At 33.1% G+C, this 13288-nt stretch overlaps 1 protein-coding gene across 1 annotated transcript in view; it reads left to right on the top strand.

Annotated features, from left to right (window-relative positions):
* The first annotated feature begins 9502 nt into the window (after positions 1 to 9502).
* Positions 9503 to 13288, top strand: part of LOC106663539 — a 57202-nt gene continuing 53416 nt past the window's right edge. The window contains exon 1 of the mRNA XM_014388435.2: positions 9503 to 9997. Coding sequence (XP_014243921.1) covers positions 9560 to 9997 — 438 coding nt within the window. The 5' untranslated portion in view covers positions 9503 to 9559. The remainder of the gene's footprint in view (positions 9998 to 13288) is intronic.

The raw sequence follows: 13288 nt of genomic DNA, 5'->3' as shown, positions 1-13288 counted from the left end.
TGTTTCCGATGTCCTCCTGAATTCTTCTCCTTTGTAGTCTGTTGGGACTTTATAGTATGTTGTAAAGAGTGATTCCGGGATAACGAAGTCAATCCCTTCTCTAGTTAATTAATTAATTATATTTGGGCTCAAAGTGTTTAGTTCCCATCCAGTTTGATTGTTTCGGCAGCGTAAATGAGCTTTTCCTCGCTGAACTATAATTGCATGAACAACCCAAAAATTCTTACGAAATAATAAATATATAAAATATAATAACAAAATAAAAATAATAATACATTTATTATTATAAATATATAAATTTTAACATCAATAAACGAGTATTAATTGAAAAATGAGCGGGAAAAAGTCACGCATGCGCCTGTTGTGTGCTGTAATCCAGATCCGTTCGAAATTTAGGCATTTTAGAGGTTTTTCCTTGTTAAATTGGCATAAAATAGATTTATTATTATTAAAAAAATTTATTTAAAAATGCTGGATACGGATATTACAAAGACAAAACCGCCCAAATGGTCGAAAATCGGTTTGAGTCTAAGATTATGAACCCAAATAGTAGGAGTAGATTTCGACTGGGAGTTGTGGCGTGCTCCTGTAATCCAGCTACTTGGAGGTCGGGTCTCGAGGATGGTTTGAGTCCGGGAACCACTGTGGTTGGGTGTTTCTACGTTGACCAGGCGTCCGCACTAAGCTGATCATCAACATGGTTGTTTCCGGGGAGCCGGAAATGTCCAGGTTGCTAAGGAGGGGCGAACCGGGCCAGGGGGGAAACTCAGCAGCCAAAAGTCCCCGTGGTTTGCAGTAGTGGGATCGCGCCAGTGAGTAGGGCCCCAGTTGCAGCCCGGACAATACAATCGGACCGAGATCTGTTTTTTACTACCCAAAATATCACATTTTTCACTTTTTATCCATTTCCTTACCCGGTTTAATTTTAACTTCACTCCTCGATTTTATTTTCGCGTTTTTTCTTCGTCGTTTTAGTTCCTGAATCCGCCGCAGCATAGCCCGCCAAAATTCAAAATCCCACATTTCTAACCACACATCTATGTGCCCAATATGTTATAAACATGTAATTTAACTTTATTTTTATCGTGGAACATGCCACTATGCAATGACGTGCCTAAAAGACCGATAATTCGTTAATTAAGGAAAGTGAGAGGAAACTACTTCAAGCAAACTTTTGCCCTCCCAAATTCAAAATTACACATTTTATTCTATTTGCAATTTTTTATACAGAGAATATTCAACAATATACAAATAGTGGAAGTTTTTCATCTAATCTACAAAATTGAATTCTTTTTTTCATAATCTGTTTTTTAATGTTTGCTTATCGTCTATTTAGTTCTTTTATTTCGACAGCTAACAGCTTTATGCTGTAAACCATCAGTGCTACTCAGCTAGATTAGAGATTTGTATACAACAACTAACGGATACATTAGCAACAATAAAAATAGTTGGACCGTATAGCACATTTTGCACAAAAAATGAAAGCTTAACTAACTTGACTAAAATAGCTTAACCGTAAAGACTACATAAAAAAATGTATACTCTACTCGATCAAAAGGATATATATAAAGAAGCACAACAAGATCCAACTAGCTTTTTACAGATTACTAACAATAACATAATTAATAAACTATACAAAAAATTTGCACGAATATCTTTATGACAGACTGTCGTCAAAACCTTCTTGGCATTTGAAGACTATATTAATACTACTATTAATATAGTTAATGGGAAATTACACAAACAAAATGGGGGAAATAACAACTGAAGGAATTTTAAAAATGAAATAAATAAAATGACAAAGTTTAAAAAACCTGGGCAATATGTCATAATTTAAAATTTTCACATTTCCGTCAAAATAATTTAAAGCGATTTTAATATAAATTTTCTGATCATGACTCCGTCGTTCGCGCCTTAAATAATTGCGATACAGTTTTGCCGAACCTGGCTGTGTTGCGGGTTTAGTATGTCCGAGCCCCGTTTTCGCCCGCAATTACAATAATAAAAAGGTTTTGTCCAAACTTCTCTGGTACTTTTTTCAGACTCTTTTTCCTTTTAATTTTTAAATTGGTGAACGTGTCATAGCTCGTGACACTAAACATTAATTTGTATTTCAATTAATTTTTTTAAATCTAAGGACTTGGTTGAGATGAAAAAGCTAGTGTCACGAGCGGGATCCCGATTACTGCTTAATTTAAATAATAATTATGATCACTAAACTCAGAAGGATTAATTAAAGTGTATTAACAAATAAAATTTAGAATTTCATAGAACGTTCTCAGAATTGTAACTCTTTAATTGACACATCGTTATAATCTATTTTACAGTCCATTTATAATGAATAAACTTGTAAATAATTTTTTCTTCGGTAAACCAAAGCAATTTCAATTATTTTCTCGGAGCATTTCATCTTGACGTCATCGCCATTTCTGATGAAGATCATACATACATACTCTTTACATACATACATATATACATTCTATACATCTTACATACTCTTTGGGATTCTTGTTGGAAATAGTATAAGTTTTCATGCAATGTACCAAGTGAATTTGTTTAAATTAATCTGATTTTTAATGTTTGTTTATTTTATTATGTAAGACTTTCATTTCGACTGCTAACAGCGTAAGCCATAATTGTTTATGATACTCAGCTAGATTAGAGATTTGTATACAACAACTAACGGATATATTAGCAACAATAAATAGTTTGACCGTATAGTACATATTACATAAAAAAAACTAAAAGGTTTTTTAGAAAGAATAAAGACATTATAGTGATTCTCAGCGATAAAGCAAAGCAAATCGCGTTGTTTAACCGCAAAGACTTCATGGAAAAATGTATACTCTACTCGATCAAAAGGATACATTTAAAAGAAGAACAAAAAGAACCAACTAGCTTTCTACAGATTACTAACAATAATATAATTAGTAAATTATAAAAAAATTTTGTACGAATATCTTTATGACAGACTGTCATCAAAACCTGTTTGGTATTTGATAGCTTTTTGGGAAATTGCTCAAATAAAATGGGAGAAATAACAACTGAAAAAATATTTAAAAACAAAATGCATAAATTAACAAAAGTTAAAAAAAAAACAAAAAAACCTGGACAAATGTCGTAATTTAAAATTTTTACATATCCGTCAAAATAATTTTACATTTACATTTAAGTAATAATTTTAAATTTACATTAAAGTGATTTTAATATAAATTTTCTGATCACGATTCGTCGCTCGCGCCTTAAATAATTAAGATACAGTTTTGCCGAACTTGGCTGTGTTTCAGGTTTAGTATGTCAGAGCGCCGTTTTCTTAAACGGATAACAAATTCGCCTATAATTACAATAATAAAATTGTTTTGTCCAAATTAATCTCTGCTCTTTCTACTCTCGCCCTTGTTTCAATTTAGTTTCAACCTACTGAGGGTGTATTACATTAAACATTAAAATGTATTAACAAATAAAAATTACATTTTCATAGAACAATCCTCCGAATCATAACTCTTTAATTTATACGTCGTTATAATCTATTCTACAGCCCATTTAGAAACTAGTAAATAATTTTTTCCCCGGTAAACCGAAGAAATCGCCATCTCTGAAGATTATACAACATACATACTCTCTGGAATTCTTTCATGCGGAGAACATGCAACAACATGCAAATTGTATAAGTTTTCATGTAATGTACCAAAATGAATTCTTTTTTGCTTAATCTATTTTTTTAATGTTTGCTTATTTTCTATGTAGTTTTTTTTTTACTTCGACAGCTAACAGCTGTGTGCTGTAAGTCATACTAATTTTGTTTAATTGTTTATGAGTTTCAGTTCTATTCAGCTATATTAGAGATATGTGTACAACAAGTGACAGATACATCAGCAACAATAAATGGTTCGATAATATAGCAAATTTTGCACACAAAAAAAAGAAAAGATTTTGTAGGAAGAATAAGACATTATAGTGGTTCCCAGTGGTAAAACAAAACAAATGTTAACTGCAATGACCACATAGAAAAAATGTATACTCTTGTACATCTTACTACAAAGAAGTACAAAAAGATCCAACTAGCTGTCTACAGACTACTAAAAATAATATAACTAGTAAATTGTACAACAACAAAAATTAATATCCATGTGGCAGAGAAAACAATACACGTCCTATACTGGTCTTTTGCCAAGTTGGTACATATAAAATTATTAAAGACAAATTTAGGTCCGTTATTTGCACCATTAATTCTCCATTTTATAACACATTAAAACTCTCACTCTATTATTGAACCTTTCAAACATATTTCGAATCTGTTTGTCTATAACGTAAAAAATTCAATAGAATCAAGAAACTTTTTGAAAAATGTTAAATTCAAAGCAGGATGCATATTTACCCTTTCAATATCACATTTTGCACTTTTTGTCCATTTCGTTCCCTGGTTTCTATTTTACTTCTCTCCCCGATTTTATTTTGATGTTTTTCTCGTCGTTTTACTTCCAGAACCCGCCGCAGCAGAAGCCCTCCTAAATTCGAAATTCCACATTTCTGTATGTACGCGCCCAATATATTATAAATGTGTAATTTAACTTTATTTTTATCTTGCCACTACTCTTGTAACTTGCCACTAAGCAACGATGTGCCTGAAAGACCGATAATTGATTAATTAAGGAAAGTAATAGGAGACCACTTCAAACAGATTTTTGCCATATCAAATTTAAAATTCAATATTTTTATACCCTTTGGAATTCCTTCTTGCAGATTTTTTTTTTGCAAAGATTTATTTTTGAGTGCAATCGTTTAACTCACTTAGTAGTTTAACCCGGAAGAGAAATTGTGGCATGGTTTGAAAAATCGATTTAAAAAAAAGTAAAAATAACTAATTATAGAAAAAACGACTGTGATATAATTTGTGATAAATCAAAAAAATGTTTGAATGTATACTGCATTTAGAGATAACCTATTTATTGTTATTGATAGTAGTATCATTTTATATTTATTGCATGCAATAATTATTTATGCTTTTATAAATGGGATGGGATGTATATATTTCGACATAATAGGTCAAACTTTTATATTAAGTTGTAGATGTTTGAAATTTCAAATATTCAATTTTGATATGTATATATTTTACTATATTAATTTGTTAAGCTAATTTATTATCGACAACCTTGGTGATTAGTTTTTATTCGACATATTTTTTACATCGAAAATAAATTAGTGCTGCTACTTATTTAAAAGAAAAAGCTTATTTATGTGCTACATAAAAGGATCGAATAAAGTTGATCAACAACGATTGTACAAAATTCGATCTATATTTTAAACATTATTTTTCTAGTGTCAAGAGAATAGCCGTCGATCACAAAAGCATGAGACCACTCCGGTGACTGGGGTTTATTTTCCTTCGTTAGGCCTTAATAACAGGCATCTTTTAAATGTCACGTCCTGGAAGATTGATGCCGTCTGGGTTTTATGGCCCTTTGTGCTTCTAAATTTGCAACAATTTTTTTTCGTGCCGCAGGGGTCACACATCGTTTGAAAACCTGGATCTTTTAGTTCTAATGGGGTTCACTGTTCGATTTAGCAAGGTTCTTGAGTCAAACAAATAGCAGAGCTTGAAGTGTCGCAAGGCTGTGAGAAATCTCCTGTCGATTAGCAAATTTATGTCAAAAGTTTTGACAGTTGGGAAAAAAATTATACAACATCCTTGAAGAACCTTAAGGAAAGACAGTGAAAAACTATATAATTTTAATATGTCTATTAGAACTAGTTTGATGGAAGAGTAATTGCTGATAAGAACCTGGAAAACAGCACATTGGAAGATACATAATTCTTAAAAATAGTATGGTTTCAAAAATGGAAATGTATTAAATTACCAACACGATTGCTTTACTCCAAGACAAAGTCTCGCCTCATGTTTTTTTAAAAACTAATCATCAATATGTTATTAACAAATTATTTAATTAATAAAAACAACAGTCATTGAAAAGAAACAATAGATAAGATTAATGAAAGATTATACCATGGCATAAATTAGTTTTCTTTTGAGGTTGTCAGGGAAGTTGTGAGAGTGGATAAGGAAACGTTGTTTACACCACCGGTACTCGTTGATGAACTTTTCCGACCGGTTTCGCCAGGATGGAGCTCCTCCGCATTTCGACCGGATAAACAAGGAGAGAGTGGAAAATCAGACATTTAGAGAGAAACGTCCTCTGATCGGCAAATTCGTTGTATCGTTTCATCATGATAGCTCGGAAACGCAAGTTGCTACTCAATGATCACTGTTAATAAACTTTAAAATACTCTATAAAAGCTTGCCAATGTTCATGTTTTATTTTTTGACATTTATGGTTTACGTTTAAATTTAAATTGGAGGTAAGGTGTTTGGGTAGGCAATAGAAAAGAGTGTGGCTCAAAGAAGAGGACGGTAGAAATATATTATATATAAGCTATAAAAAGCGCATTGTATATTTTTTACACAACAAAATCGTGAAGGTGTTTAAAACATACTACCCGCACACTGAATTATTGAAATTGGTGGAAAGGGGAAATTCATTTAATTGTCTTAGTTAAGGCAGAATCTTCTATCCTCATTTTTTATTTTAACACTTTTACACATTTAAATGATTAACTTTGCTAAAAATAATTATCTGTTTGGACACATTGTAGTACTACTGAGTCAAAGTGGAACATTTCGAACTAGTACTATGTGGCTATTTGCCAAAATAAATAAAAAAGTACTGCCAGAAATGAACCACGGTTTTATGGTGGAGAAAGCATAGAAATAGAAAAAGAATCAAATTTAGCAACAATTAGTTTTTAGATTTAAGATTAATCTAAGATCATTTGCTTCGATTCAATATCTCATTTCTTGGCTGGTATCGGCTGACATATCACTGTCCCAAAATTAAAAGCATATCTTTGTCCTACTAAATTCAAATGATATTTCAAAAAATCAAATTTATATAGCAGCGGAACAATTGTAAAAAGAGAAATGGTTTAATTAAAAAAATAGACTCCGTGATCATAATCGATAAAATAAGTGTTATTTTAATCGATCTAGTTAGATAGAGTCAACTAGGGTGATTGGGTAAAACTCGAACAATAAATACCCTCCTTCCATAAATTTTAATTTTTAAAAATTGATTGTTAGTTGCTATATATAATAATTATATTGTTTAGGTTCCAATTGTCGCTCATCCGATATGGAAGGCTGGCAATGAAGAGTACTTGAGGCGTCAAATGGCAAAAAGGAGGAAAATTTCGGAAGGTAGGTTGAGATGGGAAGTTGGTGTCCGAGTGGATAGAAGTCACGATAGCTCCAGTGGTAGAGCAGCGGTGTATTTAGCCGAAGTTCGTGGGTTCGAATCCCGCTCGTGACACTAACTTTTGTATTTCAACCAATGCCATATATAAAGATTAATTAATTGAAAAAAGTTATTTGGTCAATCGGACTACGAAATTAGTGAATTTAATTAATTAAAATGAAGTATACTTCACTTAACGCTCCCCGTGGCCATTTCAATTGTTGCCGAGAATCTAATCCGATTACACGACATTTGAAAAATGGCAAAAAGTAGGGAAAATTCAAAAGTTGCGGTTGAGATGAGAAGTTGGTGTCCGAGTGGATCGAAGTCACGATAGCTCAAGTGGTAGGGCAGCGGTGTATGTAGCCGAAGATCGTGGGTTCGAATCCCGTTCGTGATACTGACTTTTTTATCTCAACCAATATCTTACATAAAGATTAATTAATTGAAATACGTAATTTTAATGTTAATACATTTTAATGTTTAGTGTTATACATCTTTAAAATTGAAAAAAAGAGCGAGAATAGAAGGATCAAAACTAAAGTGAAGAAGAGCGAGAATAGAAGGATCAAAACTAAATTGAAAAATAGCGAGAATAGAAGGATCAGAGATGAGCAAAACCACTTTATAAGCGTAATTATGGGCGAATTCACGAAAACGGCGCTCGGACATACTAAACCGGCAACACAGTCAGGTTCGGCAAAACTGTATCACAATTATTTAAGGCGCGAACGACGAGTAGAGAAAATTTATATCAAATCATTTTAAATTATTTTGAGGGGCATGTAATAATTTTAAATTATGAAATATTGCCCAGGTTTTAAAAAAAAATTGTCGTTTTATGAATTTTGTTTTAAAAATTCCTTCAGTTGTTATTTCTCTCATTTTATTTGTGTTATTGCTCATTAACTTGTCAAATATCAGGCAGGTTTTGGTGTCAGTCTGCCATAAAAATGTTCGTGCAAATAGAAATACAGCGATCAACGTTTGCTGACGATAAAAAAGGCGGGTTTTAATTTTTTAGTGGATAATTTTAATTTGGCATTTCCGGCGTTGACGTGTCCGAAAAATCTCTAGACTTTCCTATTCTTCCTTTCCTGGGATAAAAAGAATAAAAACAATAACAATCTGTCGTATGTGTGGGTTTCCAATAACTCTATAAGAAAAAATATTTTATTTTGCACAAAGTGATGTTTTGTTAAATTTATTGACGTCAATATCTTGTTCAAAATGAACCTTCTTCTGGATCGTTTGTGTTCCCGCTTAATTAATTCCTTGATTTCCTTCTTTATTTTTTAAAGGTTGCAAAATATTTGTAAATAATAAAACTTGAACTGAGTAAACAACTTATTAGTCAATATTTTCGTACAGTTTTTTTAGTAAGTAGCATGAAGTTTTTGCTGCGTCGTATTGCTATTTCTCAGACACTGGAGATTTACAGTTGAAAATTAAAAATAAATAATTAAGTTTAACATCAAATTAGTCAGGGTAAACTAGTCATATAATCGGTCGTGCCAGGGAACAACCGAATGTCTCAGGTTGGAATTCACCTCTTAGGTGTCCCAGGTGATTTGTGGACCGTTTGGTACATTACAAGTTCACGAGATCAAGGACTTAGCCGGGTTGGTCAGAGTAGACAGAACTTAAATGTCGATTTCATAAAGTTCAAGGGCATTTTTCGTGACTACTGAAGCTGATTTTCAACTTTTTACTTCTTTCCTGTAAAATAAATACATCCAATTTAAAAACCATAAATCATATTAATTTTAAATAACTCTAAATAATTTAAAAATGAAACGTGCTGTTGGTTAAGCATTTAACGATCGGTGCATTTTATGTTTCTAATAAACGCCAGAATTTCATTCATTCTCTCTCTCTCTCTTTTTTTTCTCTCTCTCTCCCTCCCCTTCTCCCCCTTTCTTTTCTATTTGTTTTAAATTATATAAAGTAAAGGTCTAAAACGAAATGTTTAGCAATTTCTTCATGATAGAATTAACTTAAGTGATACCTTGGAATTACCATGATTACCTTAATGGCAAGTCTTCAAATTTAATGACGTATTACGAAGGTGTTAGGAATTTTGGGGTTTATAGAGACGATTAGAAGAGGTAATGGAAAGTGTCAGTAGAAGAATGTGTGTCAGGCAAGGGAAGAAAAGAAGCGCGGAGAGAGGAGGAGGTAGCGGTGGGGCCGGTGCTAGCTGCGATCTCTTCGGCCCTCGCCAGTCTTAGGAGTGCTGTTGCCGTGAGTGCTATGCTGCGAGATCCTTGATGGATTCTACGATGCGAAGCAGTAAAGGGGGCAAGCCTTCCCTGATTGCCAAAAGCCCTTCAAGCGAAAAGACCCTGCTCAGTTCTGCCGATGGAACCTATCGCGAGACAAATCTCCTCCTGCTCATATCCAACCTGCAGGTCGTATCCGGCCTGCTCATGCTCGTCTTCGGTGTGTTGTGTGCCGTCTACGATGTCAGCATGTCGAGGCTGGGCGCCGGCCTGTGGGGCGGTATGGTCTCGCTTCTCGCGGGATCACTCGGCACCGCGGCCACTCTGAACACGTGCCTCTCGAGACGGTCTTCTTCCCTCTATTTGACCCTTTATCTCGCTCTGTGCCTCGTCTCCCTCGCCGTCAACACCCTCGTCATCGTACTCACCCTTACAGCCTTGGTAAGGGATGCCCGCCAAGATTCAGACTTCCTCGCTGTCGAAGATGTAAGTAGACTCCACGATTTAACTTTACATAAAATTTTTCAAAAACTACTTTACCAAAAGAACAAATAAATTTGAAATCCATTAGAAATTTGTTAAACGCAAAAGAAAAGAAATTTCCCGTTTAGATCTTATTAAAAATACATATATAAAGTGCTATCTTCAAAACTCTGCATTTTGTCGAGCTGTCGTGCTAATTGAGCTAAAAAGCTAAAATAAAAGGAAAAAGAAACAAGTTAACATATAATAAATCTGATTGTACAGCGTATTATTAGCTCAATTTAAATAGTTAACAATCAAAAATGTAAAGTAACAGGCAGATAAATAAATATCCTTTTATTTTAACCTTTAGTATTTTTTATACTTTTGAGACATAATTAGTAAATTTTGGAAGTTTTGAAAGTATATTTGAAATTTTCAAGTGATTTAAATCTTAACTGTGTAAATAAACAAATTTTTTGTTTCTATCGTGATAATATGTCAATTAAATTAATGTATAAAATCATTCTTTATATTAATCCAAATTACAAAGAGTGGTGCTTTAAACAACCAAAGTTTGTCGTAAATGAACTAAAAATTACTAAATTAATATTAATATTGTGATTTTTGTGAGGCATGTATGGCAAACATAAAAAACCCATGTTTTTTAATCTGCATTGCTGAACGAACATTTAAGTATGCAACTTTATTTTAAAACGAAGGTTAATAATGTGATTAACCTTTTACACGAAATAAAGGCTGAAACTTTTACTCGATCTATCTTAGTAGACATGTTCCCATTTTCAACGCGAGTAGAGAAATACAATATTGGTTATTGTCATTTTAATAATGTCTGTTTAAATATTAAAATTTTCAAAACAACATTGAAATTTCGTAGCACGATAGTACAGGAACGAGTTGATCTTTATTGAACAGAAAGACATAAAAATGTCTCGATACAATTCACCTGGCCTTAACTCGTCAGTGGTATAAAATGTTTACGATATCAAATAAAAATAAAATCTCCGAAGCGTAATCTCTATCAGCTGTAAACGTTCAGCCGTGCAAGTACTATTGCAAATTGACCGTCCTGATGTCATATCGAAAAAAAGTTACGATCTTATTATAATGGATAATAAAAACCCATAAAAAATCCAAATTTTTAACGTGGTCTGGTTAACTGCGACGATTCGGTTACTGGACAATAGAATGAGGTCGGTCTGCTCCGCCTGCCTCAAAACCAGGGCAATTTTGGGAAAAAAGGACACAGACTCAGTCTTTTTGGAAATTTGACTGAAATCGTCCTTTACGGAAGAACGTTTCCTTCAATTTGAAGGGGTTCGACAACCGTTCACACGGCGGATCGTGTCGTAAAATTCAAGCCAGTTGAGACAGGTGCCTATTATCTGCTTTTTTTCTCTCTTCAAAGAGCCGATCATTGATTTTCACAGTTTAGGCGGATAATGTGTCATTATTTCGAATATCAGATTAAGATAGAGCAAAATTTCTATAATCCGTGCAAACTACACCGAAACAAAATTATACTAAAATTCACGATTTTTGATATTTTTTTGCAATAGCAATGCCAAGCCAGTACCTGACAAAAGAATGTCATTATGGTAAAACATTCCAAGAAATATTATTTTTAATACAAATTGTTTTTTACTAAGATAAGAATCATCTAAATAAATAACACATTCTGTATAAAAATCGCAACTTTCTGATTACAGTGTTAGATGTATCGACACTTTTTTATTCACAAATAATCTAGATCTCGGTCTGGTATGAAATATAAAAACAATTTAAATTGTTATTCTTAAAGATAACTAAAAACTGACATAATTAAGTTTTTAATAGATGGTTTCAAATTTCTTTGAAAACAAAAATAACTTTTTGAAGACTCAGTCATTTGCAGGCATATTTAAGTCATTTTACCCTGATCATGTCCTTAAAATAAGTAGACTGTTTGGCAGATAATCGAATTAATTTTTTTTTCTTCGAGACCATACCGAAATCAAGATTATTCGTGAGTAAAAATCGCAACAACAAAATTACGAATAATTTCTCAACAAAAATCAAGTTAAGGATTTATTTGCCCTTCAATAAACGGTTGGACGTTTAGATCGGAAGCATAAAAAAATGCAACTCTTTTAATAAGTTTCTTTACATATTTAGTAAGGTTATGAATTGCAATTAATCTGCAAAGATACTACGCTGATATAATAATCAAACAGATGCCTGAGCAATAAATTATGTATATGGCCGTAATTCACCTCACCATGCTCTACTACAGCATAAAACCTAATTTTTTCTTAATATTAAAGCGCTTTTAATCGAAAAATGAGGTTATATATTAAAACAATTGTGAATTAAGAATAAAAGTCAACAGTTTTATTATTCAGACTCATTCTATGGGTTTTCTCAGGCCGAACCGTCAATTAGTTTGGATTAGATGTTTGCATTTTTCCTTTGACCTTCGACAGCGTTCATTGTTTGATGTCATTTTTTTATCCGTTTAAGTCCTGAGACCAAGTTAGTAGCTTAAACAAGTAATGAAGAAGAAGAAATAAACATTTAGTATTAACAAAAGTAATGGTTTACGAAATAATTGCAGTAAATTTAAAGCATGGAAAAAAACAGTTTGGAAGTCCATTAATTACGCATCAATTTAATTTGTTTTACAATGGTCATATTACAGCGAATTTCAATTAACAGTAAAAAAGAAATGCATAGGTAAATCTAAAATAAAATTCGTACTCTTTTTTTTTACACTCTGTAATACATAGTTAATCTTGAAAAATTGAAAACCAACAGAGTTGCAAAACTTATTACTTAAACTATCTTATTAGGTTGTACGTGTTTTCCCTGGCCTTTGTCCCAAGCAATTAAAGGTTTGCAGAACCGTGAGCAAGTCAAATCTCCATTGCTGGACCAGCGGGGGAGCTGCTTCGCACGTAGAGCTGTCGAAATTCGGCCATTTCAGGGCATGGACAATGGAAATGATCAAGGTCCTTCCTGGCATTTAAATTGAACATAGAACATCTTTTCCTGGGTGGGTCCTTCCTCAACCAGGGCAAATAATTGAGAAATAGTACTCCACTCTCAGCTTGAACAGTCATCTCCATTGCTGGACCAGCGGGGGAGCTGCTTCGCACGTAGAGCTGTCGAAATTCGGCCATTTCAGGGCATGGACAATGGAAATGATCAAGGTCCTTCCTGGCATTTAAATTGAACATAGAACATCTTTTCCTGGGTGGGTCCTTCCTCAACCAGGGCAAATAATTGAGAAATAGTACTCCACTCTCAGCTTGAACA

Source organism: Cimex lectularius, unplaced genomic scaffold (genome assembly GCF_000648675.2).
Source record: "Cimex lectularius strain Harlan isolate CLEC.00 unplaced genomic scaffold, Clec_2.1 scaffold2, whole genome shotgun sequence".
Lineage (NCBI taxonomy): Eukaryota > Metazoa > Arthropoda > Insecta > Hemiptera > Cimicidae > Cimex > Cimex lectularius.
Note: the sequence above shows the minus strand (reverse complement) of the source record. Positions and strands in the feature narration are given on the sequence as shown.